Source organism: Loxodonta africana, chromosome 10 (genome assembly GCF_030014295.1).
Source record: "Loxodonta africana isolate mLoxAfr1 chromosome 10, mLoxAfr1.hap2, whole genome shotgun sequence".
In the NCBI taxonomy this organism is placed as follows: Eukaryota; Metazoa; Chordata; class Mammalia; order Proboscidea; family Elephantidae; genus Loxodonta; species Loxodonta africana.
The window spans coordinates 25855861-25882062 of record NC_087351.1 but is presented as its reverse complement, the minus strand read 5'-3'; the positions used below and the strand labels follow the sequence as shown (position 1 = coordinate 25882062).

Here is a 26202-nt window from a genome sequence, read left to right as displayed (position 1 = left end):
ACATTTGTTATTTTCTGTTTTTTTGTTTTTTTGTTTTTTTGTTTAGTGCCAGTTATGTCAAGGTGAGATGCTACCTGATTGTAATTTTGATTTGCGTTTCTCTGATGGCTAATGGAAACCCTGGTGGTGTAGTGCTTAAGAGCTATGTCTGCTAACCAAAAGGTCAGCAGTTCAAGGGCACCAGGCACTCCTTGGAAACTCTATGGGGCAGTTCTAGTCTGTCCTATAGGGTCGCTATGAGTCAGAATCAAAGGCAATGTTTTTTTTTTTTTTTAATGGCTAAGGGTCGTGAACATTTCCTCATGTGTCTATTAGCCTCTTGAATGCCTTCTTTGGTGAAGTGTCTGTTCATATCCTTTGCCCATTTTTTAATTGGATTGTTTGTGTTTTGTTATTGTGTTGAAGTATTCTATAGAATTTAATATTAGACCCTTGTTGAATATGTTGTAGCCAGTTTTTTTTCCCTCAGTCTGTAGGTTCTTTTTTTATTCGTTTGGTGAAGTCTTTTGATGAGCATAAGTGTTTAATTTTTAGGATCTCCCAGTTTTCTAGTTTTTTGTCTGGTGTCTGTGCATTGTTTGTTATGGTTTGTATTGTATTTATGCCATATATTAGGGTCCCTAGCATTGTCCCTATTTTTTCTCCTGTGATCTTTATCATTTTAGGTTTTATATTTTGGTCTTTGATCCATTTTGAGTTAGTTTTTATGCCTCATTCTATTCTTGTTTACCCACCCTACCCTCTAGCTTCCAGTTGCTTCTCTATTACAAACTCAGAAAGAACTTTCTATCATCATTTATAAGTTTTCCCAAAAATCTTTCATGCCAGTGTGCCTTCTCTCTTGGGTATTTGTATTTTCAAATTCTTATCTCTAGTTTCAAATAAAAAAAAGTTGTTTCTTCTTAAAGGAATATATACCTTTCACCTGCCCTTGAGAATATGCTTTTGGGAAGGGGGAAAAGCTAGGGAGCTTAGTTGCCCCAGAGGAATGGAAATTTCTCTAAAACCTAGGGAAGGAAATTCTAATTTAGGAATGATGTTTCCATGATTATCTTGAGAGAGAAAACGGGAAGTTGGAAATCAAGCCTTGAGATTCTTGAACATGTAATCATAATTATCATTACATAATAATTTAAAAACATTTATATTCATTATTTTATTTCCTCCCCGTTTCCCGTATCTGCCCTAACGACCCTATAGGACAAGGTAGAACTGCCCCACAGAGTTTCCAAGGAGGGACTGGTAGATTTGAATTGCCAACTTCTTGGTTGGCAGCCATAGTACTTAACCACTACGTCACCAGGATTTCCCAGGAAAAGTAATTCTGTATTTAATACTTGAAGAAACTGGAGCTCACCAAGCTGTCACATCTAATAAGTGAAAATACTCAGATTAGAACCCAAATTACCTGTGTCCCAGTTTTCTTTCCATTACCCCTATCTTCGCTTTAGAGCGAACCCTGCTCTCACCCAGTGTCTCTCTTTAGCCCAGGGCACCCGCACTCATAAAATGTCTGAATAATCTTTTCCACCATTTTCTTGCCTATCCTAGGACTCTTTCAAAATTCTCTCCAGTTGCTTAAATCCAACCCTGCTTTTCCAGATATTAGATCTTAGTCCCAAACTCAACATCACATATACCTCAGCTCAAAATGCCTATTATGCCTACAAATATCATTCTTATTCCTCTGTCCAGACTATACTCAATTGATTCCTGATTCTACTGACTCCAGTGCTCTATCTCCTACCACAGTGGTTCTCAAACTTTGGTGTGCATCACAAATGCTGGAAAGCTTGTTAACACAGATTGCGGGGTCCCACACTCAAAGTTTATGATCCGTAGGTCAGGTTAAGGGTAGGGGCTGAAAATATGCATTTCTAACAAGTTGTCAGGTAATGCTGATACTGCTGGTCCAAGGACTACATTTTGAGAAAACTTATGCTTCTTCATCCTCACTTCTAAACTCAGCCATGATCTCTACTTGAGCTCTTATGGCTCAGATTGAATTCATCTTTCTCTCAGGTCCTCAGGTTCTCTGCCTCATGTTGTTTGCCCTCCTTCCACTGACTGATATCACTGAAAGAAGTCATACTTTCCACCTCTGAACAGTTTACAGTGCCAAACTTTCATTTTCAGTAATATTACATCATGTCAGCCAACAGCCTCACAAATTTTGTTTTATAGAAGACTTTTTTCAAACAGATGCTTTCAAACTGCATTTAAAATTGAAAAAGGGGATTCTTTATATTGAATATAACAAAATTAAATTATGTATAGACAAAGATTTTTTAATGTAATTGCTTATTGGTTAATTACCAAGAATGAAGTAAGTCTATTTTCCAGAGACGATCAAACACACACACTGTTGTCTCTCCTCCCCCATCAACCACCACTCCCCACCTCCCACCCCGCCCTCTCCACTGCCCACTCTCTTCACCTTCCCCTCTTTCTCTCAGGAGATTCGATCCTTAGAGGATGATGTCTTCACTAAGAGGGAAATTCCCCTGGCCTCTCCTGATATTTATTCTGGTCTCTGTGTCTCACTAGTCCAGCCCCTGGGGGAAATATACACAAATATAGATCAGATTAGATGTAAGCACAGGGAATGATGCCTCCCAAGAAGCACACCTGGGAACTATGGGTCCTTTCAGGAGAGACTCAACCCGTAAAATAAATTTCATTTCGTTCTGAGTACTAAAGCCTCTTTACACTGTAAGGAAGCAAGTCTCTGGACACACAAATAATGTTCTCTGTCCCTGACTCAGTTTTTAGGTCATGTTAATAAGGAAAGTTTTGTGGCTGGAGTTTCTCTCACAACTTCCTCTTGGAGCCAGGAATGCCACCAGGTATGTAAAGAAGGTGCACGCATCAGTGCATCACCACGCCTGTGCACCGTTGCTGTCAGAGCTAAGAGCATGCTGGCCCTTCTGTAAATCCACTGAGTCTTCATTTCTTTGTTCTTTATATGACTCTGCAGTTCTCTTCTCCCAAGACACCCCGGAGGAGTGCTCAGAGTGATATAGTCACATTTAGGGCTCACAAGGTACCACAGTGTGCCCACCGTGCCGCTCACTTAGGTAAAATGATGCTCAGATGTCTTGGGTATTATTTTTTGGCCACTAAATTTCCTTCCATCAGGATGTAGTCTGAATCTGGTAACCAGACCAATTGCTGTGAAGGCAATCCAACTCATGGTGACCCCACGTGTGTCAGAGTAGAACTCTACTCCATAGGGTTTTCAATGACTGATTTTTCAGAAACAGATCACCAGGCCTTTCTTCCAACGTGCCTCTGGGTGGACTCGATCTTCCAGCCTTTTGACTAGCATCCAAGTGAATTAACTGTTTTTATTACCCAGGGAATCTGGCAGGGCTTTGTTTTTAATATTGGTGCAATGTAGTTTTCATTGATGGATTACCCTTCATCAAGAGAAATTAAAGCAGGTCATTCTTATATTTTTCAAGTTGTTGTCAAGTGGCAAGGGGAAACTGAGAAAGAAGTAGCCCAGCAGACTCTCTGGTCTTTTAAATTTATCATAATACCTAAATATTAAAGGGAGAATAACCTTTTAACTTATAACTTAAAAAGTGAATGCTCTTTGCTGGTCAAATGGCTTAAATACCCAGCAAATTGTTGGTTATCAGGGAGGGTTTGGCTCCCCTTCTAGTTCATACAGGATGGATTGCCCAGGCTCTCTGTTCCTCCCCTTTTCTGTAGCTGCCCTTTTGTACAAACAGTTTTGGTGAATAGAAAGATAAATGAAGTAAATTTACTTTTCCCTTTAAGCTACCGATAGATGTATTTTGGAACTAGAGGCAGTAGAAACATATCCAGTAAGATTTCAAATTATCTGTGAAGTTCATTTATCCACCTTATCCACCTTTCTCTGACCCTGTATTCCATAGATAACTGAGATTTAGCTGCACCACAATTCATGGCGACAAAATCTCAGACATGACGAAGTCAAATGACTAGCTGGGAGTCAAGACTTACAAGATCTGGCTCCAGGTCAGGGACCATGAGTTGGGATGATATTTCTATTCTTGAGGCCAAAAACTGCCTGGCCTGTGACTAAGGTAAGTTAATTTGTGTCTCATATTTCTGCCTATTGTTTCAAAAAGTCCAAAATGTCCATTGCTGGGTGCAGAGGTGTGCTACATTATAATTACCCCCTCAACATCTCCTTATCTGCTAATGGACATAATAGCTACTAATTGACATAAAGTATGTGCTTTAGGGGGAGAATATTGCCCTCTGAAGAAACCCAGAACTCTGTCAAGCTCTCTTAGTGCGGCAAAAGTGGAAGGACTATTCTCTGGCACGAGTAAATATAGCAATAAATGATGTCCTTCCACTTTTTTTTTTTTTTCACCTTTTATTACTATCCTTCCCCTACCTGTTCTCTCTACATGCTATATGGCCCATTGACATGGCTGTCCAATTAGTATTTAATTCTGAGGGAGAGGAACTTGGATGTTCTCCTCCCAAGACACGAACTGGGGCATGCTTGGATACGATCTAACCCTGTGGATGGGAGCCTAACTTCATAGGCCCTAGGCCGGTGATGATGCGTGCTGTTCTACTCATCCCTGCCCTGTTTCTCCTGTGAGTGATGAGTGCCTCTTGGTCATGCCATAAGAAGTGTCTGGTCTGTGCTCTGATCCAAATGGTCTCCCACTGAGAAATTGTGAATATAGTGATATTGCATCCATGTTATGCCAAGTAGAGTTTGTTATCATGCCACTGCCACTACATATGTTTATCTAAATTGCTTCTAATTGGAAAAAATATTGTTTTCCCCATAAACGGCATACAGTGGTATATGCACGAAACACACTGCTCCAGGAAGCCCCACTCACACAGACACACATCCGTACAGATGTAGGTGGTAGCGATGATTGTTTCCACAAGTCATAAGTTTCAAAGGTGGAGAAATTTTTCAAGATCTTAGCACACTGGTAAGAACATAACAGTGAAGAAAACATTTGTTAAATGTCTGAATTAATAAGTGGAGGAAATTCTGCAGTACATATTCAGCATTCAATTTTTTTTTTTTTAATCACAAGCCCAGTAACTATAACTTCCAACCAAAAATGAGAGCATGTGGTCTGGCAAACATAAGTATAGCTGTAGGAAGTATATTGGAAATTATGTCTCTGCTACTCATTTTGGTGCACAGGTCATCATAATTACAGTCCAGAGAACCAAATCTTTTGGGTGAAATTTATATTTTCAGAAAAATCATGTGTGTTAAAGATAATTTTTTTCAACATTCTAAAAAAAAAGGTTGATGCAGATATCCAAAGTAACCTTGGCAATAAAATGTTTATCCTTCCGGGTTTGCTCCAGGTTTGATCAAGTGCTAAGAAGCAGGCCTCTTGCTCTCTCCAGATGGTATAAATGGCATGAGAATGGAATTAGGTGAGTATCTTAACAGTGACCTAAATAAATAATATGGTCATTGATTCTATTTTTAAAGCCAATATGTTACTGAACTTAAGATATTGATGGTGGCTTTCCCAGCCAAACATTCTGAGTTTTAACTGGCAAAGTTTAGGACATAGAATTCACCGAGGACCGATAGATTCAGGAAGGTTATTAGCAAAATACCCAGGTTTATAGCCCTGTCTCAACTCCTGATTCAGCCATCATCAGAAAAACCTTTTTTGGTCTCTGCGTATTGTAAGGAGACCCCTCTACTCCTTATTGAATTTAGGTAAAGCAAGATTATGAGGGGACATAAGTTGTGTTTAGAACTTAATTCCTGGTGAATATGAAGGCACATGAGTGTATGTACTAGAGAAATTGACTTGGTAGCAGCAAAACACCAAGCTGCCTCAGGTGCCCAGCTGTGACTGTGGGGTTGTGGAATAGTACAGCTGCTGGGGAAAACAAGCCAGGGGAAATGGTGGTGAAAAGAACGATGTATAGGGCACATAACAGCTGTCCTCAGTAATTTAAACCCTTTACCTCCGTGGTCGAAGAATTAGACTTATTTTGTGTAGCTACAAAGAGAAGCCCCAGCATCAGTGTGTAGGAGTAATAAGGGAGACAGCATTTGTGCAATATAAGGAAGTGCTTCGAGAGAACCAGGGCACCTTAAGCAAGATATGGACTGAAGTGTTCAGCAAATCCAGATGCCACCTGAGAGATATGGTCTAGAGGGAACAAGGCTGGTGGTTTGTGAACCGTTTTACAGAACCCTAAGCATTCTGCAGCACCCCCTTGGGAGCAGTGACAGCAAGGGAGCTCAAGGTTACCACCTAGCTCCATTCTCATCTGCTTATGTTGGATGTCTACGTGTGAAACTTGAACTAAGAAGGCAAATTAACAGCAATATTTGTTTTAGATTTATACTCAGTTTTGCTTCAAAGTGAAAGGGCGAGTCCAAAGTTTATACTTATACATAGGATATCCAAGAGGCCCTGATTCTACCATTAAAGTTGAAACCGAGACTTACAGTTACAGAAAGGTTTGAAATGTTTATTCCAAACCAGCCTTCAAATGGGCCAGTGTATCTAGGAATTATCAGCTTTGCATATTCAAGTAAACTCCTTAAATCTTTCTGAGCTTCAGTTTTCTTATCTGTAAAAAAAACGGAGAAGAAGAAGAAGGCAATAAAACATACTTCCTTATGGCTCGAGGGGCCATGAGGAAGACCAAATGAGACAATGTATGTGAAAACGCTTAGTACATTTTCAACCAATTATTAGCTTTTTCTACAAATGTTCATTATTATTCATTCCTTGCTCTCTTCTGTTTCTTGAACAGCTTTGAGAGCCCAGAATAAAACAATGCATGTTGTGATTGAGTTTGTCCTCCTGGGTTTCCCTGGCCAAAGAGAGACACAGATCTTACTGTTTGCATTAATCCTGATGGTCTATCTCCTGACCCTGCTGGGGAATGGGGCTATTGCCTGTGCAGTGAAATGGGACAGGAGGCTCCACACACCCATATACATCCTCTTGGGAAACTTTGCCTTCCTAGAGATCTGGTATGTTTCCTCCACTGTCCCAAAAATGCTGGTCAACATCCTTTCTGAGACTAAGACCATCTCTTTCTCTGGCTGCTTTCTCCAATTCTACTTCTTTTTTTCATTGGGTACAACTGAGTGTTTCCTCTTATCAGTTATGGCCTATGATCGGTACCTGGCCATCTGCCGCCCACTGCACTACCCCTCTATCATGACTGGAAAGTTCTGTGTGATGCTGGTATGTGTGTGTTGGGTGAGTGGATTCCTCTGCTATCCAGTCCCCATTGTCCTTATCTCTCAACTTCCCTTCTGTGGACCCAATATCATTGACCACATCGTGTGTGATCCAGGCCCATTGTTCGCACTGGCTTGTGTTCCCTCACCTCCTACTGAGCTTATCTGTTACACCTTCAATTCAGTGGTTATCATTGGGCCCTTCCTCTTCATTTCGGGATCTTACGCCCTGGTGCTCAGAGCTGTTCTTCGTGTTCCCTCTGGAGCTGGTCGAACTAAAGCTTTCTCCACATGCGGGTCCCACCTGACAGTGGTGTCTCTATTCTATGGAACTATTATGGTAATGCATGTGAGCCCAACATCAGAGAACCCAGCAGGGATGCAGAAGATCATCACTTTGGTGTACTCAGCAGTGACTCCACTCCTAAATCCCCTTATCTATAGTCTCCGAAACAAGGACATGAAAGATGCCCTAAAGAAAGCCCTGGGACTATGAATTAGCCAAAACTGAAACGTCTTGAAAGAGAAGCTAAATTTGTCACTTCTAGCCTGTGTTATTTAGAATAACGATAGAGAATGGCATCCGTAAATCACATTCTGGCTCACACTTAGGAAGAGAGAGAATTATCTTTCCCTGTTCCTTAACAATTCAGGGGGCCCTGGTTGCACAGTGGTTAAAGCGTTCAGCTGCTAACTTCAAGGTTGGCAGTTCAAACCCACCAACCACTCTGCAGGAGAAAGATGTAGTAGTCTGCTTCCTTAAAGATTTACAGCCTTGGAATCCCTGTGGATCAGTTCTACTCTGTCCTACAGGGTTTCTGTGAATCAGAATCAACTCTAATGCAGTGGGTTTGGTTTGGTTTTTAATAGCTCGAGTTCAGTTAATTGGTGATAAATTCGATAAAACATTTTAAATGTACATAGCTCACTGAGTATTATATGGGGTTATTATATATCCAGACTTTTTTCTGTGCTATGTCTTTGCTGGTTTTAATCTTAAAAAGTTTTTTTTTTTTTTATTTGTGTTACTCTTTTTTATTGTACTTTAGGTGAAGATTTACAGAGCAAATTAGTTTCTCATTAAACAATTAATACACATATTGTTTTGTGACATTGGTTGCCACCCCCACCACATGTCAACACTCTCCCATTTTTGACCTCAGGCTCCCCATTACCGGGTTTTCTGTCCCCTCCTGCCTTCTCATCCTTGCCTCTGGGCTTTCAGTGTGCCCATTTAGCCTCCTTTTTTTATTTTTATGGGCCTTTCTAATCTTTGGCTGAAGGGTGAACCTCAGGAGTGACTTCAGTACTGAGCTAAAAGGTGTCTGGGGACCACACTCTCGGGGTTTCTCTAGTGTCAGTCAGACCGGTAAGTCTGGTCTTTTTTTGTGAATTTGAATTTTGCTCTACACATTTTTCTCCAGCTCTGTCTGGGACCCTCTATTGTGATCCCTATCAGAGCAGTTTTTGGTGGTAGCCAGGCACCAACTAGTTATGCTGGACTCAGTGTGATGGAGGCATTGTTTAATCTTGACTGGCAGAAGAAATTAATTGCATGTGTTCCTGAAGCCTTTCAAGAGAGGGAGGAATCTTTTAAATTCAGAAAATAAATATTCTTAAAGACAATGAATCAAGGAGCCTCAAAAACAAACAAAAAAGAAAAACAAAAAATCAAACATGCACATCTTTCTTTGAGGTTGTCTTTCACACAAAAAACAGTATGCTTCATATCTCTATCAGTTATGAAGTACAAACTCTCCATTTGTCATTCAAAGTCCATTCAATAGACTGCTAGACCAGTCTTTTTTCCTACTGATCCACTGTAGAAACCTGCACTTCACAATGATCAGCCTTCTTACTTCTCTTAAACACACTTATTCCCAACTGAGTCTTGGTGTGTAGTGGTTAAGAGCTCAGCTGCTAACCAAAAGGTCTGCAGTTTGAATCTACCAGCTGCTTCTTGGAAATCCTGGGGGGTAGTTCTACTCTGTCCTATAGGGTTTCTATGAGTTGGAATCGGCTTGAAAGCAGTGGATTTGGTTTTGAGTTTGGGTGTTTTAATCACAGTGTTTCCCCTGACCATGAGCACTTGCCCCTGCCTATCTACTGAAGCAAATCTTAATCAACCCTTTCTTTTCCATGAGATAATAGATAATGCCTGATGTCTCCTTGACCTCCCTTTTCCCTGAAATTTACCTTTACTGTAATTTGGCCATTTAATGGTGTATTATTTATTTGGTAGGGATGCTTAGCTGTACCTTTATGAGCAAGACTAAAACCTGACTATCTTTTGCCTCCCCCTCAATGCCCAAATCAGGGCAATGAACACAATAGACACAAACCAAATTCCTATAGATAAATTAATAAATATCTAGGTTACTGATTCTATCATCAAGACTAGCCAAATGTATATCTAAATTCCTCAATTTGATTTCTAATCCTGCAAGTTATTCATGCAGAGTACAGTCATATAAATAAACATTAATTTATTCTTCACATATACTTAACTGAGTCCCAACTATTTTGGAATATTTTTACATGGCCTTATCACTTCCAGGGGAAAATTCAGTAAGTCATACTAGAATGCGTCTGTGGAAAAGGGAACTCTAAAGCAGGTTTTGAGGGCAGGCTGTTCAGCAGTGAGAAGAATACCATAAAATCTAGCAGTCAATTCTACTAGATTTGATCTTACATTGCCTCCTTATTGTTTTATGTAAATACACCTTGGACTGTGAACTGTGGAAAGGAATAATCCATACCTTCGATATCTGTAATATTTTCATAGTTGCTCGGTTCACACTAGTTCTTCATGCAGTAAAGTTTTGCCTAAACTGTTGGATTAACATGACAATTGGAGCAGCAGTCACTTTGAAATTTCCTTTGATGATAACCTGTTATAATAATTGTGATGTCAATCCACTTCATTCATACAGACCGAAGGCAGTGAAACTCTTAACCACTGTAGCACTAAAAAAAATTGTGTGTGTGTGTTATATGAAAGGAGAGAAGATTGGTGCTCCACTTGACAACAACAGAAGAGGCCCTTAGGCCTTACAACACACATAGGGTTAAGGCATTGCCACCTACTTTGTGCCATCTAACCACAGTTTTTTGGAGAACTGATGGCGCAGTGGTTAAAGAGCTGGCTGCTAACCAGAAAGTTTGGCAGTTTGAATTCACCAGGCACTCCTTGAAAACCCTGTGGAGCAGTTCTACTCTGTCCTATAGGGTCCCCATGAGTCAAACTGACTTGACAGCAATGGGTTATACATACATATACACATACACACATATACATACAGGGATACATACACACACACACACTCACATATGCACATATATATGGAACTCTGGTGGCGCAGTGGTTAAAAGTTCAGCTGCTAACCAAAAGGTTGGCAGTTCAAATCCACCAACTGCTCCTTTGAAACCCTATGAAGCATTTCTACTCCGGGGTTGCTATGATATGGAATCAACTGGATGGCAATGTGTTTGGTTTGGTTTCTCCTCCCCAATTTGTTCCCAGTCCCCAGGAAACCACTGATCTCACTTTCAGTGTATTTTCTGCCATTTTATGCAAATGAAATCATACAGTATGCACTTATTTTTGTCTGGCTTCTTTCACTCAGCATAATTATTTAGAGATTCATGCATTTTGTTGCATGTATCACTAATTTATTCCTTTTATGAATATTTTTATTAATTGAATTTTAATATTCAATTGTATGGATGTAACAAAATGTGCTTATACATTCACTTCTTAATGGATATTTGGGTTGTGTCCAGTCTTTATTATAAATAAACTTGCCAAGAATATTTGTGTACAAGTTTTTGTATGGTGTATACCTTTTTAACTCTTGAGTTAATACCTAGGAGGCAAATGGCTGTATCATATGGTAGGTGTATAATTACCTTTTTTTTAAAAAAAAAAAAAATTTTATTGTGCTGTAAGTGAAAGTTTACAAATCAAGTCAGACTGTCACATATAAGCTTATATACACCTTATTCCATACTCCCATTTACTCTCCCCCTAATGAGTCAGCCCGCTCCCTCCTTCCAGTCTCTCCTTTCATGATCATTTTGCCAGTTTCTAACCCTCTCTACCCTCCCAACTCCCCTCCAGACAGGAGATGCCAACAGTCTCAAGTGTCCACTGATACAAGTAGTTCACTCTTCGTCAGCATTTCTCTCCAACCCATTGTCCAGTCCCTTCCATGTCTGATGAGTTGTCTTCGGGAATGGTTCCTGTCCTGGCCGAACAGAAGGTTTGGGGACAATGACTGCTGGGATTCCTCTAGTCTCAGTCAGACCATTACGTCTGGTCTTTTTTCGAGAATTGGGGTCTGCATCCCACTGATCTCCTGCTCCCTCAGGGGTTCTCTGCTGTGCTCCCTGTCAGGGCAGTCATCGGTTGTGGCCGGGCACCATCTAGTTCTTCTGGTCTCAGGATGATGTAAGTCTCTGGTTCGTGTGGCCCTTTCTGTCTCTTGGGCTCATAGTTATCGTGTGACCTTGGTGTTCTTCATTCTCATTTGCTCCAGGTGGGTTGAGACCAATTGGTGCATCTTAGACGGCCGCTTGTTAGCATTTAAGACCCCAGATGCCACACTTCAAAGTGGGATGCAGAATATTTTCATAATAGAATTTATTTTGCCAATTGACTTAGAAGTCCCCTTAAGCCACAGTCGCCAAACCCCTGCCTTTGCTCCACTGACCTTCGAAGCATTCAGTTTATTCCTGAAACTGCTTTGCTTTTGGTCCAGTCCAGTTGAGCTGACTTTCCCTGTATTGAGTATTGTCCTTCCCTTCACCTAAAGTAGTTTTTATCTACTAACTAATCAGTAAATAACCCTCTCCCACCCTCCCTCCCTTCCCCCCTCGTAACCACAAAAGTATGTGTTCTTCTCAGTTTATACTATTTCTCAAGATCTTATAATAGTGGTCTTATACAATATTTGTCCTTTTGCCTCTGACTAATTTCACTCAGCATAATGCCTTCCAGGTTCCTCCATGTTATGAAATGTTTCACAGATTCGTCCACTGTTCTTTATCGATGCGTAGTATTCCATTTTGTGAATATACCACAATTTATTTAACCATTCATCCGTTGATAGACACCTTGGTTGCTTCCAGCTTTTTGCTATTGTAAACAGAGCTGCAATAAACATGGGTGTGCATATATCTGTTTGTGTGAAGGCTCTTATTTCTCTAGGGCATATTCCGAGGAGTGGGATTTCTGGGTTGTATGGTAGTTCTATTTCTAACTTTTTAAGAAAACACCAGACAGATTTCCGAAGTGGTTTTACCATTTTACATTCCCACCAGCAGTGTATAAGAGTTCCAATCTCTCCGCAGCCTCTCCAACATTCGTTATTTTGTGTTTTTTGGATTAATGCCAGCCTTGTTGGAGTGAGATGGAATCTCACCGTAGTTTTAATTTGCATTTCTCTAATGGCTAATGATCGAGAGCATTTTCTCATGTATCTGTTAGCTGCCTGAATATCTTCTTTAGTGAAGTGTGTGTTCATATCCTTTGCCCACTTCTTGATTGGGTTGTTTGTCCTTTTGTGGTTAAGTTTTAACAGAATCATATAAGTTTTAGAGATCAGGCGCTGTTTGGAGATGTCATAGCTGAAAATTTTTTCCCAATCTGTAGGTCGTCTTTTTACTCTTTGGTGAAGTCTTTAGATGAGCATAGGTGTTTGATTTTTAGGAGCTCCCAGTTATCTGATTTCTCTTCGTCATTTTTGGTACTGCTTTGTATTCTGTTTATGCCTTGTATTAGGGCTCCTAACATTGTCCCTATTTTTTCTTCCATGATCTTTATCGTTTTAGTCTTTCTGTTTAGGTCTTTAATCCACTTGGAGTTAGTTTTTGTGCATGGTGTGAGGTATGGGTCCTGTTTCATTCTTTTGCAAATCGATATACAGTTATGCCAGCACCGTTTGTTAAAAAGACTATTTTTTCCCCAATTAACTGACACTGGGCCTTTGTCAAATATCAGCTGCTCATATGTGGATGGATTTATATCTGGGTTCTCAATTCTATTCCAATCGTCTATGTGCCTGTTGTTGTACCAGTACCAGGCTGTTTTGACTACTGTAGCTGTATAATATGTTCTAAAATAAGGTAGAGTGAGGCCTCCCACTTTCTTCTTCTTTTTCAGTAATGCTTTACCTATCTGAGGCTTCTTTCCCTTCCATATGAAGTTGTTGATTTGTTTCTCCAACACATTAAAAAATGTCATTGGAATTTGGATTGGAAGTGCATTGTATGTACATATGGCTTTTGGTAGAATAGACATTTTTACTATGTTAAGTCTTCCTATCCACAAGCAAGGTATGTTTTTCCACTTATATAGGTCCCTTTAAATTTGTAGTTTTCTTTATATAGGTCTTTTACATCTTTGTTAAGATTTATTCCTAAGTATTTTATCTTCTTGGGGGCTACTGTGAATAGTATTGATTTGGTGATTTCCTCTTCGATGTTCTTTTTATTGATGTAGAGGAATCCAAGTGACTTTTGTATGTTTATCTTATAACCTGAGACTCTGCCAAACTCTTCTGTTAGTTTCAGTAGTTTTCTGGAGAATTCCTTAGGGTTTTCTGTGTATAAAATCATGTCATCTGCAAATAGAGATAATTTTACTTCTTCCTTGCCAATCCGGATGCTCTTTATTTCTTTGTCTAGCCTAATTGCTCTGGCTAGGACCTCTAGCACAATGTTGAATAAAAGTGGTGATAAAGGGCATCCTTGTCTGGTTCTGGTTCTCCAGGGAAATGCTTTCATTCTCCATTTAGAATGATGTTGGCTTTTGGCTTTGAGAAGCCCTTTATTATGTTGAGGAATTTTCCTTGAATTCCTATTTTGCTGAGAGTTTTTATCATGAATGGGCGTTGGACTTTGTCTAATGCTTTTTCTGCATCAATTGATAAGATCATGTGGATTTTGTCTTTTGTTTTATTTATATGGTGGATTACATTAATGGTTTTTCTAATATTAAACCAGCCTTGCATAAAAAAGAAAAAACCAGCCTTGCATACCTGGTATAAATCCCACTTGGTCGTGGTGGATTATTTTTTTGATATGTTGTTGAATTCTATTGGCTAGATTTTTGTTGAGGATTTTTGCATCTATGTTCATGAGGGATATAGATTTGTAATTTTCTTTTTTTGTGGTGTCTTTACCTGGTTTTGGCATCAGGGATATGGTGGCTTCATCGAATGAGTTAGGTAGTATTCCGTCATTTTCTATGCTTTGAAATAGCTTTAGTAGTAGTGGTGTTAACTCTTGTCTGAAATCTTGGTAGAACTCTGTAGTGAAGCCATCCGGGCCAGCGCTTTTTTATGTTGGGAGTTTTTTGATTACCTTTTCAATCTCTTTTTTTGTTATGGGTCTATTTAGTTGTTCTACTTCTGATTGTGTTAGTTTAGGTAGGTAGTGTTTTTCTAGGAATTCATCCATTTCTTCTAGGTTTGCAAATTTTTAAGAGTGCAATTTTTCATAAAAATCTGATATGATTCCTTTAATTTCCGTTTCGCCTGTTGTGATATGGCGCATGTCATTTCTTATTCAGGTTATTTGTTTCCTTTCCTGTATTTCTTTAGTCAGTCTAGCCAATGGTTTATCAATTTTGTTAATTTTTTCAAAGAACCAGCTTTTGAATTTGTTAATTCTTTCAAATTTTTTTCTGTTCTCTAATTCATTTAGTTCAGCTCTAATTTTTATTATTTGTTTTCTTCTGGTGCCTGATGGATTCTTTTGTTGCTCACTTTGTATTTGTTCAAGTTGTAGGGACAGTTCTCTGATTTTGGCTCCTTCGTCTTTATGTATGTGTGCATTTATCGATATAAATTGACCTCTGAGCACCGCTTTTGCTGTGTCCCAGAGGTTTGGATAGGAAGTATTTTCATTCTCATTGCATTCTATGAATTTCCTTATTCCCTCCTTAATGTCTTCTATAACCCAGTCTTTTTTGAGCAGGGTATTGTTCAGTTTCCAAGTATTTGATTTCTTTTCCCTGTTTTTTCTGTTATTGATTTCCACTTTTATGGCCTTGTGGTCTGAGAAGATGCTTTGTAATATTTCGATGTTTTGGATTCTGCAAAGGTTTGTTTTATGACCCAATGTGTGATCTCTTCTGGAGAATGTTCCATGTGCACTAGAAAAAAAGTATACTTTGCAGCTGTTGGATGGAGTGTTCTGCATAAGTGTATGAGGTCAAGATGGTTGATTGTAGCAATTAGGTCTTTCGTGTCTCTATTGAGCTTCTTACTGGAAGTCCTGTCCTTCTCCGAAAGTGGTGTGTTGAAGTCTCCTACTATATTTGTGGAGGTGTCTATCTCACTTTTCAGTTCTGTTAAAGTTTGTTTTATGTATCTTGCAGCCCTGTCATTGGGTGCATAAATATTTAATATGGTTATATCTTCCTGGTCAATTGTCCCTTTAATCATTATGTAGTGTCCTTCTTTATCCTTTGTGGTGGATTTAACTTTGAAGTCCATTTTGTCAGAAATTAATACTGCCACTCCTGCTCTTTTTTGCTTGTTGTTTGCTTGATATATTTTTTTCCATCCTTTGAGTTTTAGTTTGTGTCTCTAAGTCTAAGGTGTGTCTCTTATAGGCAGCATATAGACGGATCGTGTTTCTTTATCCAGTGTGAGACTCTCTGCCTCTTTATTGGTGTATTTAGTCCATTTACATTCAGCATAATTACAGATAAGTATGAATTTAGTGCTGTCATTTTGATGCCTTTTTGTGTGTGTTGTTGACAATTTCATTTTCCACTTACTTTTTTGTGCTGAGACGTTTTTCTTTGTAAATTTTGTGTTCCTCATTTTCATAGTAGTCAAATTTATGTTTGCTGAGTTGTTATGTTTTTCTTTCTTTTTATTTTGAGTTATGGAATTGTTAGACCTCTTTGTGGTTACCTTAATATTTATCCCTATTTTTCTAAGGAAAAACCTAACTTGTATTGTCCTATGTCACCTTGTTTTCCTCTCCATATGGCAGTTCTATGCCTCCTGTATTTAGTCCCTCTTTTTGAGTATTGTGATCTTTTACATAATGACTTCAATGATTCTGTGTTTTTAGCATTTTTTTTCTTTTTAAAATTAATCTTAATTTATTTTTATGATTTCCCTATTTGAGTTGATATCAGGATGTTCTGTTCTGTGACCTTATGTTGTGTTGGTATCTGATATTATTGATTTTCTGATCAATTTCCTTTAGTATTTCTTGTAGCTTTGATTTGGTTTTTGCAAATTCTCTAAGCTTGTGTTTATCTGTTTTTATTTCAGCTTCATATTTTAGAGAGACTTTTGCTGGGTATATGATCCTTGGCTGTCAGTTTTTCTCCTACAGTGCTCTATATATGTCATCCCATTGCCTTCTTGACTGCATGGTTTCTGCTGAGTAGTCTGAACTTATTGATTCTCCTTTGTAGGAGACCTTTCTTTTATCCCTGGCTACTTTTAAAATTTTCTCTTTATCTTTGGTTTTGGCAAGTTTGATGATAATATGTCTTGGTGTTTTTCTTTTTGGATCAATCTTAAATGGGGTTCGATGAGCATCTTGGATAGATATCCTTTCGTCTTTCATGAGGTCAGGGAAGTTTTCTCCCAACCAATCTTCAACTATTCTTTCTGTATTTTCTGTTATCCCTCCCTGTTCTGGAACTCCAATCACGTGGAAGTTATTCTTCTTGGTAGAGTCCCATATGTTTCTTAGGGTTTCTTCATTTTTTTTAATTCTTTTATCTGATTTTTCTTCAACTGTATTGGTGTCAATTCCCTTATCCTCCAACTCCCCCACTCTGTATTCCAATTGCTCGATTCTGCTCCTCTGACTTCCTATGGAGTTGTCTAATTCTGTAATTCTACTGCTAATCTTTTGGATTTCTGAATGCTGTCTCTCTATGGATTCTTGCAGCTTATTAATTTTTCCACTATGTTGTTGAATAATCTTTTTGATTTCTTCAACTGCTTTATCAGTGTGTTCCTTGGCTTTTTCTGTAGATTGCCTTATTTCATTTCTGAGGTCATCCCTGATGTCTTGAAGCATTCTGTAAATTAGTTTTTCATATTCTGCATCTGGCAATTCCAGGATTGTATCTTTCTTTTGGAAAGGTTTTGATTCTTTAATTTGGGGAGTTGTAGAAGCAATCATGGTCTGCTTCTTTATGTGGTTTGGTATCAACTACTGTCTCCGAGCCATCTATAAGATATTGTAATGATTTATTTTATATTTGCTCACTGAGTATTATCTTGTTTTGCTTTCTTTCAATATACATAGATGGGCTACTAGATTGTCTTGATTGTTGTAGCCTTTGAGTCACTTATGTCCTATTACCAGGTGGTTTGGGCTCTTACCAGATATATAAGCCTAAGAGTCCATTCACTATTCTTGAGTAGAATCTGATTTTGGGTCACCAAGTGTGTGGGGTAGACTGTCACCTATTCACTTAGAGGAGTAGTTGTGATAGTTGTGTGCACCAGATCCTGGTAGCAGCAGGGGGTCACAATCCGGGGGGGCAGGATGCTGAAAGGCTTCCCCCAAGTGCCAGTGAGGTAGGTGTGTCTCTATTCGTAAAGCACTTTGGTGGGTGGGCTCTGCAGCTGTACCTTAGGTACTCCATGCATGTACCTCTACAGATTGGTAGATGTCCCTATCCTCAGACCCCTATGGCAGGAAGCTAGGTGGTTTGGGTGGAGCTTCAGCCCTCAGTTCCCTGTTGTGGATCAGTGAGGGCTTGTTTAATAGGTAGAGATATCAGACCTGGGAAACTTGTCTTTCCAGTAATCTGCTAAAACAATTATAGTCAAATCACTATCAGAATTGCCTTTGCATTATAATAGCCACCTTATTCCCTATAGGGATGAAAGCCCAAGACTGTGGATCTCATATGCTTGGCTGGAGCTGGGTCTGTATTTTTAGTCCAATTTCAGGAAGTCAGGGAAGGATTCTTGGTCCCTGGGTTTTTTGTAGCTGCTTCTCTCGGTCCTGGGATCTCTCAGGCCAGGAGAATGGGTTAGGAAAAAACAAAATAAATAAATAAAAACCACAGAACAATTCACTCTCTGGCCCAGGAAATTCCAATGTTAATGAAGCCACCTGGGAAGGGGAGGAGAGGGATCAGATAGATAGGAGAGAGTAGCACCCAGGAATATAGACAAAGTTACTTATCTTGCTTGGTGATGACTGTTTTATCTGAGATCCTGAAGGGTGTGTAGCCCCTGTGCAGTTGGCTGGGTCAAGATTGCCCCCGAGGGTCAGGCCCGCGTCCTGTGCTTGTGCTGTCTCAGAAGCCGTGTCAGTTCCTCCGCTCCCAGTCCAAAGCCCAGTGCCAAGGTTCCCCAGCTGGCATGCCGCACTCTAGTCTCCAAAACCAGTCGCTGCCTCACGGTGACTTCTCCTCCTGTCAGCTGCGTCACTGCGCTACCTGTGTGCACTGGCTGGGCTTCCCCTGAGGTCACTTCTTGGGGCTAGGGCTGCGTCCCATGTTTGCACCGTCTCAGGATGCCATGCTCAGCTCCCCTGCTCCCAGTCCAAAGCCCAGCGCCAAAGTTTTCTGACTGGGACGTTGGCTCCAGACTCCGAAAACAGTCGCTGCTTCCTGGTGCTTGCTCGTTCTCTCGTTAGCCGCGTTAGTGTGCACCCTCCTTCGCTGGCTGTCTCTGTCACTCAGGCCAACTCTTTAGATCTGTGTTTGATGGTCAGGGTTCGTAGATTGTCATGTATGTGATCGATTCACTTGTTTTTCCGAGTGTTTTTTGCAAGAGGGATCCGAGGTAGCTTCTACTTAGTCAGGCATCTTGACTCCACCTCCTGTATTATTAACTTTTTAAGGAACTGAGAAATTGTTTTGCAAAGTGCTTGTATCATTTTGGAGCCCTGGTGGCACAGTGGTTAAGAGCTCCACTGCTAACCAGAAGGTAGGTAGTTCAATCTACCAGTCACTTCTTGGAAACACTATGGGGCATTTCTACTCTGTCTTACAGGGTTGCTATGAGTTGGAGTCGACTGGACGGGAATGAGTTTTTTTTACTGTTTCACATTCCCATTAGCAGTGTATGAAAGCATCAATTCCTTTATATTCTGTCCAACACTTGGTATGGTCAATCTTTCAAATTCTAGTCATTCTGGTATGTGTGTATCTTGTGTTTTAAACTTGTATTTCCCTAATAGCTAATGATGTTGAACTTTTTTTTTTTTAATTGTGCTTTAGGTGAAAGTTTAGAGCTCAAGTTAGTTTCTCGTTCAAAAATTTATAAATATTGTTTTGTGACGTTGGCTGCAATCCCTACAATGTAACAGCACTCTTCCCCTGTCCACCCAGGCTTCCCAGTGTCCATTTGTCCAGTTTTCCTGCCTTCTTGTCCTGGTTTTGGGCAGGAGTTGCCCATTTGGTCTCCTATATTTGTTTGAACTAAGAAGCATATTCCTCACGTGTGTTATTGTTTGTTTTATGTTGTTGTCATTGTTGTTAGGTGTAGTTGAGTCAATTCCAGTGATTCCTTTGCACAACAGAATGAAACACTGCCCAGTCCTGTGCCATCCTCACAATTATTACCATGCTTGAGCCCATTGTTGCAGCCACTGTGTCAATCCATATCATTGAGGGTCTTCCTCTTTTTTTGCTGACTCTGCTTTATCAAGCATCATGTCCTTCTCTGGTGACTGATCCCTCCTGATAACATGTCCAAAGTATGCGAGATGATTTCTCACCATGCTTGCTTCTAAGGAGCATTCTGGTTGTAATTCTTCCAAGACAGATTTGTTTGTTCTTTTAGCAGTCCATGGTATAGTCAATATTCTTTGCCAACACCGCAATACAAAGGTGTCAATTCTTCTTCGGTCTTCCTTATTCATTGTCCAGCTTTCACATGCATGTGAGGGGATTAGAAACACCATGGCTTGGGTCAGGTGCACTTTAATCCTCAGGTGAAATCTTTGCTTTTTAACACTTTAAAGAGAGCTCTTGCAGCCGATTGCTCAATGAAATGTATCTTTTGATTTCTTGACTGCTGCTTCCATGAGTGTTGATTGTGGATCCAAGTAAAAAGAAATCCTTGACAACCTCAGTTTTTTCTTTGTTTATCATGATGTTGCTTATTGGTCCAGTTGTAAGGATTTTTGTTTTCTTTATGTTGAGGTGCAATCCATACTGAAGGCTGTGGTCTTTAATTTTCATCAGTGAGTGCTTCAAGTCCTCCTCACTTTCAGAAAACAAGGCTGTTAATGAGTTTTCCTCCAATCCTGATGCTATGTTCTTCTTCATTTAGTCCAGCTTCTTGGATTATTTACTAAGCATACAGATTGAATAGGTATGCGGAAAGGATACAACCCTGATGCACACCTTTCCTGATTTTAAACCAATCAGTACCTCCTCGTTCTGTTGGAATGACTGCCTCTCGATCCATGTACAGATTCCTTATGAGCACAATTAAGTGTTCTGAATTTCCATTCTTCGCAATGTTATCCATAATTTGTTCTGGTCCACGCATTCAAATGCCTTAGCATAGTCAATAAAACACAGGTAAACATCCTTCTTGTATTCTCTGCTTTTAGCCAGGATCCATCTGACATCAGCAATGATATACCTAGTTCCACGTCCTCCTCCAAATCTGCCTTGAATTTCTGGCAGTTCCCTGTCGATACAGTGCTGCAGCCTCTTTTGAATGATCTTGAGCAAAATTTTCCTTGTGTGTGATATTAATGATATTATTCAATAATTCCTGCATTCGGCTGCATCACCTTTCTTGGGAATAGGCATAAGTATTTATCTCTTCCAGTCAGTTGGCCAGGAAGCTGTCTTCCAAATTTCTTGGCACAGACAAGTGAGCTCTTCCACTGCTGCATTAGTTTGTTGAAACATCTCAATTGGTATTTCGTCAGTTCCTGGAGCCTTGTTTTTCTCCATTGCCTTCAGTGCAGCTTTAACTTATTCCTTCAGTACCTTTGGTTCCTGATCAGATGTTGCCTCCTGAAATGGCTGAACGTCGACCAATTCTTTTTGGTATAGTGACTTTGCATAACCCTTTCATCTTTTTTTGGTGCTTCCTGCATCATTTAATATTCTCTATGTAGAATCCTTCAGTATTGCAACTTGAGGCTTCAATTTTTTCCTCAGCTCTTTTAGCTTGAGAAATACTGAGTGTGTTCTTCCCTTTTTGTTTTCTTTCTCCAGGTCTTTGCACATGTCATCATAACGCTTTACTTTGTCTTCTTGAGCCACCCTTTGAAATCTTCCATTCAGCTCTTTTACTTCAACATTTTTTCCTTTTGCTTTAGCTGCTCAGTGTTCAAGAGCAAGTTTCAGAGCCTCTTCTGATATCCATTTAGATCTTTTCTTTCTCTCCTGTCTTGTTAATGACCTCTTACTTTGTTTTATAGGCCGTCTAATCTTTGTCTGAAAAGTGTGCTTTGGGAGTGGTTTCAGTTCTGAGTTAGCAGAGTGTCCAGGGGCCATGGTCTCAGGGGTTCCTTCGGTCTGTGTTGGATCATTAAGTTTAGTCTTTTATTGTGACTTTGAATTGTCTTCCACATTTTCTCTCCCTGTCTGTCTGGAACTCTCTGTTATGATCCCTGTTAGAGTGGTTGGTAGCTGGGCACCCTCTAGTTCTTTGGGGTCAGGCTAGTGGAGGATCTGCTTCATGTACTCTCTTAGTCCTTAGAGCTAATATTTTCCTTATGTCTTTGGTTTTCTTCATTTTCCATTGCTCCAGGCATGGTGGGACCAATAGATGTACCTTAGATGGCTACTCACAAGGTTTTAAGACCCCAGATGCTACTCACCAAGTAGGATGTAGAACATTTTCTTTATGACCTGTTATGTCAATTGACCTAAATGTCCCCCGAGAGTATGTTCCCCGGCCCTCAGCCCCAGTAACTTGGTCCCTCAAGTTACTTGGATGTCTCTAGGAAACTTGCATGGCTTTGCCATGGCCAGGTTGTGCTGACTTCCCCTATATTGCGTGTTTTGTTTCCCTTCACCAAAGTTGACATTTGTCTACTATCTAGCTAACGATTTCCACTCCCCATCTCTCCACACCGTTATAACCATCAAAGAATTTTTTTTTCTCTGTGTAAACGTTTTCTTGAATTCTTATAATAGTGGTCTCACAATATTTGTCCTTCTGTAACTGACTTTCTTCACTGAGCATAATGCCCTCCAGATTCATCCATGGCCTGAGATGTTTCACAGATTCATTCTTGTTCTCCATTGTTGTGTAGCAAACATGTTTTCATTTACTTATTTTCCATCTGTGTATCTTCAGGTGAAATGTCTGTTTATATATTTTGTCTCTTTACCATGTGGGAGACCTTGGTTTGATCCTGGCCAATGAATCTCAAGTGCAGCCACTACCCGCTTTCAGTGGATGCTTGTGTCTTAGTCATCTAGTGCTGCCATAACAGAGATAACACAAGTGGAGGGCTTTAACAAAGAGAAATTTATTTTCTCACAGTCTAGTAGGTTACAAGTCCAAATTCAGGATTTTGGCTCCAGGGGAAGGCTTTCTTTCTTTGTTGACTCTGGAGGAAGCTAACAACAAGAAGAACAAGGAGCATAAGAATTTTACTTCCTCCGAGAAACCCATTTGTTTCACAGATAATGAAAATCATATACACATAATATTTCCCCCTTTCCTCATTTTGCTTAAAAAAGAGTTCAGTACAAATTTAGAGACTTGACTTCAGTAACAACACAAAATCTTATAGTCCAGAAATGTTCATTCTTAAGAATATTTTCTGAAGGTGGTGAGATTTTCATTAAGACTTTCCTTTTATATATAGCATTGAACAAACCAAAAAACAAAAATATACCCCTTGTTTTCAAGTCGATTCTGACTCATACTGACGCTATAGGACAGATTAGAATTGTGTCATGGGGTTTCCAAGGAGTGCCTGGTGTATCTGAACCACTGACCTTTTGGTTAGCAGCCCTAGTTCTTAGCCACCAGGTTTTCCATAGTATTGAACATTTTCCCTCAAAAGTTCAGATCAAATCCTAACTCTTTACTGTTGCCTGGAGGTTCTAGATGATCTGATCCTGCCTACTTCTCCAGCCTCATATACCATTTTCTTCCCGTGTAGCCCAAAGCAACATTTTCTATTCTTTGAAAGGAGTCCCAGTGGCACAGTGGTTAAGAGCTTGGCTATTAACCAAAAGGTTGGTAGTTTGAATCCACCATCCATTCCTTGGAAATCCTATGGGGCTGTTATACTCTGACCTTTAGGGTCCCTATAAATCAGAATCTACTTGCCGGCAATTTTTTTTTTTTTGTGTGTGGTTTATTTTTTGAAAACCCCAAACATATACCTACACTTACTTGGAACTTGCTTCCTCTAGACCTTTGCATTGCTTAACCCCTCCCTTTGAAATAGCACCTCCTTAAAAAGCCATTCTCTGATCATGTTATCTAAATTATTCCCCATTTATCCCTAAATTTTTAATATTCCTACTCCCTTTTATTCTTTTTATAACACTTATGACTACTGAAATTATAGATCTATGTGTTTAACTGCTTATTACGTGTCTTTCTTACTAGAATGTAACTTCATGAAGTCGAGAACTTGGTCTTGTCAATAAATGTTTATTGAATTAAGGAATGTAATACATCGACCCCAGATGCCAACAGACCTTTTTTTTTTTTGAGCAAATAGACCAAATCACCTGGAGTGCCATCAAATTCTTTTGAATCTGCCTTTTTTTCCCTCAATATCTTAGAATAACTCTACATTTTCCTTTTCTGCTTTTACCCATCCTGGGCAGTGTGTTCAACTTAATGTTCCTTCTTTGGAAACTAACCCCAAGGTTAGTTGGGGTTAATTTTTAAAAATGTAACCCTATTCCAGGTATCTTACCTCTCCTTCACAGATAGGGAAAAGTAAGAAGAATGTAATCTACTTCTTATTTTGTAAATGGAGGTCTTGAAAGTTGAATCAGGGTGGGGGGCAGGAAGAAAGCTTCTACTCTCTTAAGTGTTTTTGTCACAGTATTCAATGTAGCTTCCTTCCTTTTCCCTGTTAAGAGTAGAACTACTGTAAGATTTTTATATCTCTGCCTATATCACATACTTATTTAAAATAGTGTCTCTGAAAGAGCAGTCCGTGGACTGGTGCTGGTCCAGATGCATCAGAATCACCTGACTGCATTAAAATAAAGATTTTTCAGGGTCCACCTAAAGATTCTGTTTTAGGAGATTTGAGGAAAGGCCTGGGAATCTGATCTTTTAAAATGTTTTCCAGGTAATTGTGAAAGAGAAAGCCTTGGGAGGGAGCACTTTAGATCACTATTAGCAATTTTGATGCCAATTAAGTAAAAATTTTAGCTCAGTTATGATTTGTTGAGTGGCACTAATTTCCTTTTACCTGAGCCTCAACGATGTGAATGCTTTATTCCTCTGCTAGGAGCACAGTAGATACACTAGGCTGGAAAAAAACCAGGCATAAGAATGGAATATGCACTGATCAGAGGTAAATACAAAACAAAAACATGAGGTCAGGGACTAGGTAAAAAATCACATGTAAAAGGGAAAGAAATTATTGGAGAAAGTTCTAAAGTCCAGATATCCAGGTCATTTGATTCATTTTACCAGCTACCAAGTCCTGATTTGCAGGCAAGATCTGGTTTAAATGTGATGCTCTTATTCATTCCTTAACTAGGTAGAATTTTGATGAATTTGGGTCTGGGTCTGTAGGTTCACATGAACAGAAGCTTACCTTTTACTTGGGAATAGAAATAGAGGAAAAATAGTCTGATCCTGTCCACTCATTTTCTTTCATTCACTTTGATGAATTTTCATGCACAGCCCAATTTTTCTCAAGCCAGCCTTCATGTCCTTGTTCTGGAGACTGTAGACCAGAGGGTTTACCAGTGGGGTCACTGATGAGTAGAACAAAGTTACAACCTTCTGTATCCCAGCTGGATTTCCAGAGGTTGGGCTGATATACATCACCATGAGAGTCCCGTAGAACAAAGACACCACGACTAGGTGGGAACCACAGGTAGAGAAAGCCGTATGCTCATCAGCTGCTGAAGGAACCCATAACACTGCTCTGAGAACCAGGGTATATGACCCAATGATGAAAAAGAAGGTGATGAAGATAATAAAAGAACTCAATATAGAACAAGAAACCTCAATTCCAGGCGCAGAGATGCAGGACAGGGCCAGAAGGGGACCTGGGTCACAGACAAAGTGGTCAATGGTATTGGGGCCACAAAAAGGGAGTTGTGTGATAAAATAGATAGGAACTGGGTATCAGAGGAAGGCTGTCACCGAGCAGGTGGCCACCAAGTTCATGCAGAGACGACTGGTCATGATGGTCGGTTAGGGGAGAGGCCTACAGATGGCCAGGTACCGATCAAAAGCCATGAGGGGCAGAAAGAAGGTCTCAGTAGTGCCCATAGAGAAGAAGAAGTAGAACTGGAGGAAGCAGCCAGTGAAAGAGAGGGTTTTAGTCTCAGAAAGGAAGTTACCTAACATATTGGGAACAGTAGTGTTGAAGTAACAGATCTCCAGGAAGAAGTTGACCAGCAGAATGTACATGGGGCTGTGGAGCCTGTGATCCAGCTTCACGGCACAGAGGATGGCTCCGTTGCCCATCAGTGTCAGGATGTAGGTCACGGAGAACAGCATGAAGAGGAGGACCTGGATCTGTCTGGAGCAAGGGAAACTCAGAAGTATGAATTCAGTTACTGTGTTGACTCCTGACATATTCATGACTTCCTGAGGTATAGAGAGGAAAAGAGTGACGATGACTGAGGTGGCCTTATTACTTAATTCCCAGGGGATATTTCTTTCTTTCCTTTTTTAAAAAGACATTTCTAAGTTCCTCAGATTACAGTATTTTATTAAATAAATAATAATCTTTACTGCTGAACACTGCTGAACTTTGAAAGTGCTTGATATGATGTGACACTGCGAATCGTTGAAGTCTTTCTCATTCCTCTTTCAGAATTTTCACAAAGGATAGGATTCTATGCAATAAGCATC

At 39.8% G+C, this 26202-nt stretch overlaps 1 protein-coding gene, 1 non-coding gene and 1 pseudogene across 2 annotated transcripts; 2 read left to right on the top strand and 1 right to left on the bottom strand.

Moving 5' to 3' along the window:
• The first annotated feature begins 6794 nt into the window (after positions 1-6794).
• On the top strand, positions 6795-7703 carry LOC135232517 (olfactory receptor 11H6-like). Its single transcript, XM_064291895.1, has one exon. It carries the CDS (start codon positions 6795-6797, stop codon positions 7701-7703), a length of 909 nt encoding a protein of 302 aa, XP_064147965.1.
• A 2491-nt stretch (positions 7704-10194) lies between these two features.
• Positions 10195-10320, top strand: LOC111748941 (U6atac minor spliceosomal RNA). Its single transcript, XR_002784387.2, has one exon. It is a non-coding gene; the product is annotated as a U6atac minor spliceosomal RNA (small nuclear RNA).
• Positions 10321-24987: 14667 nt separating this feature from the next.
• On the bottom strand, positions 24988-25929 carry LOC135232516 (olfactory receptor 11H6-like; annotated as a pseudogene).
• Positions 25930-26202: the final 273 nt, after the last annotated feature.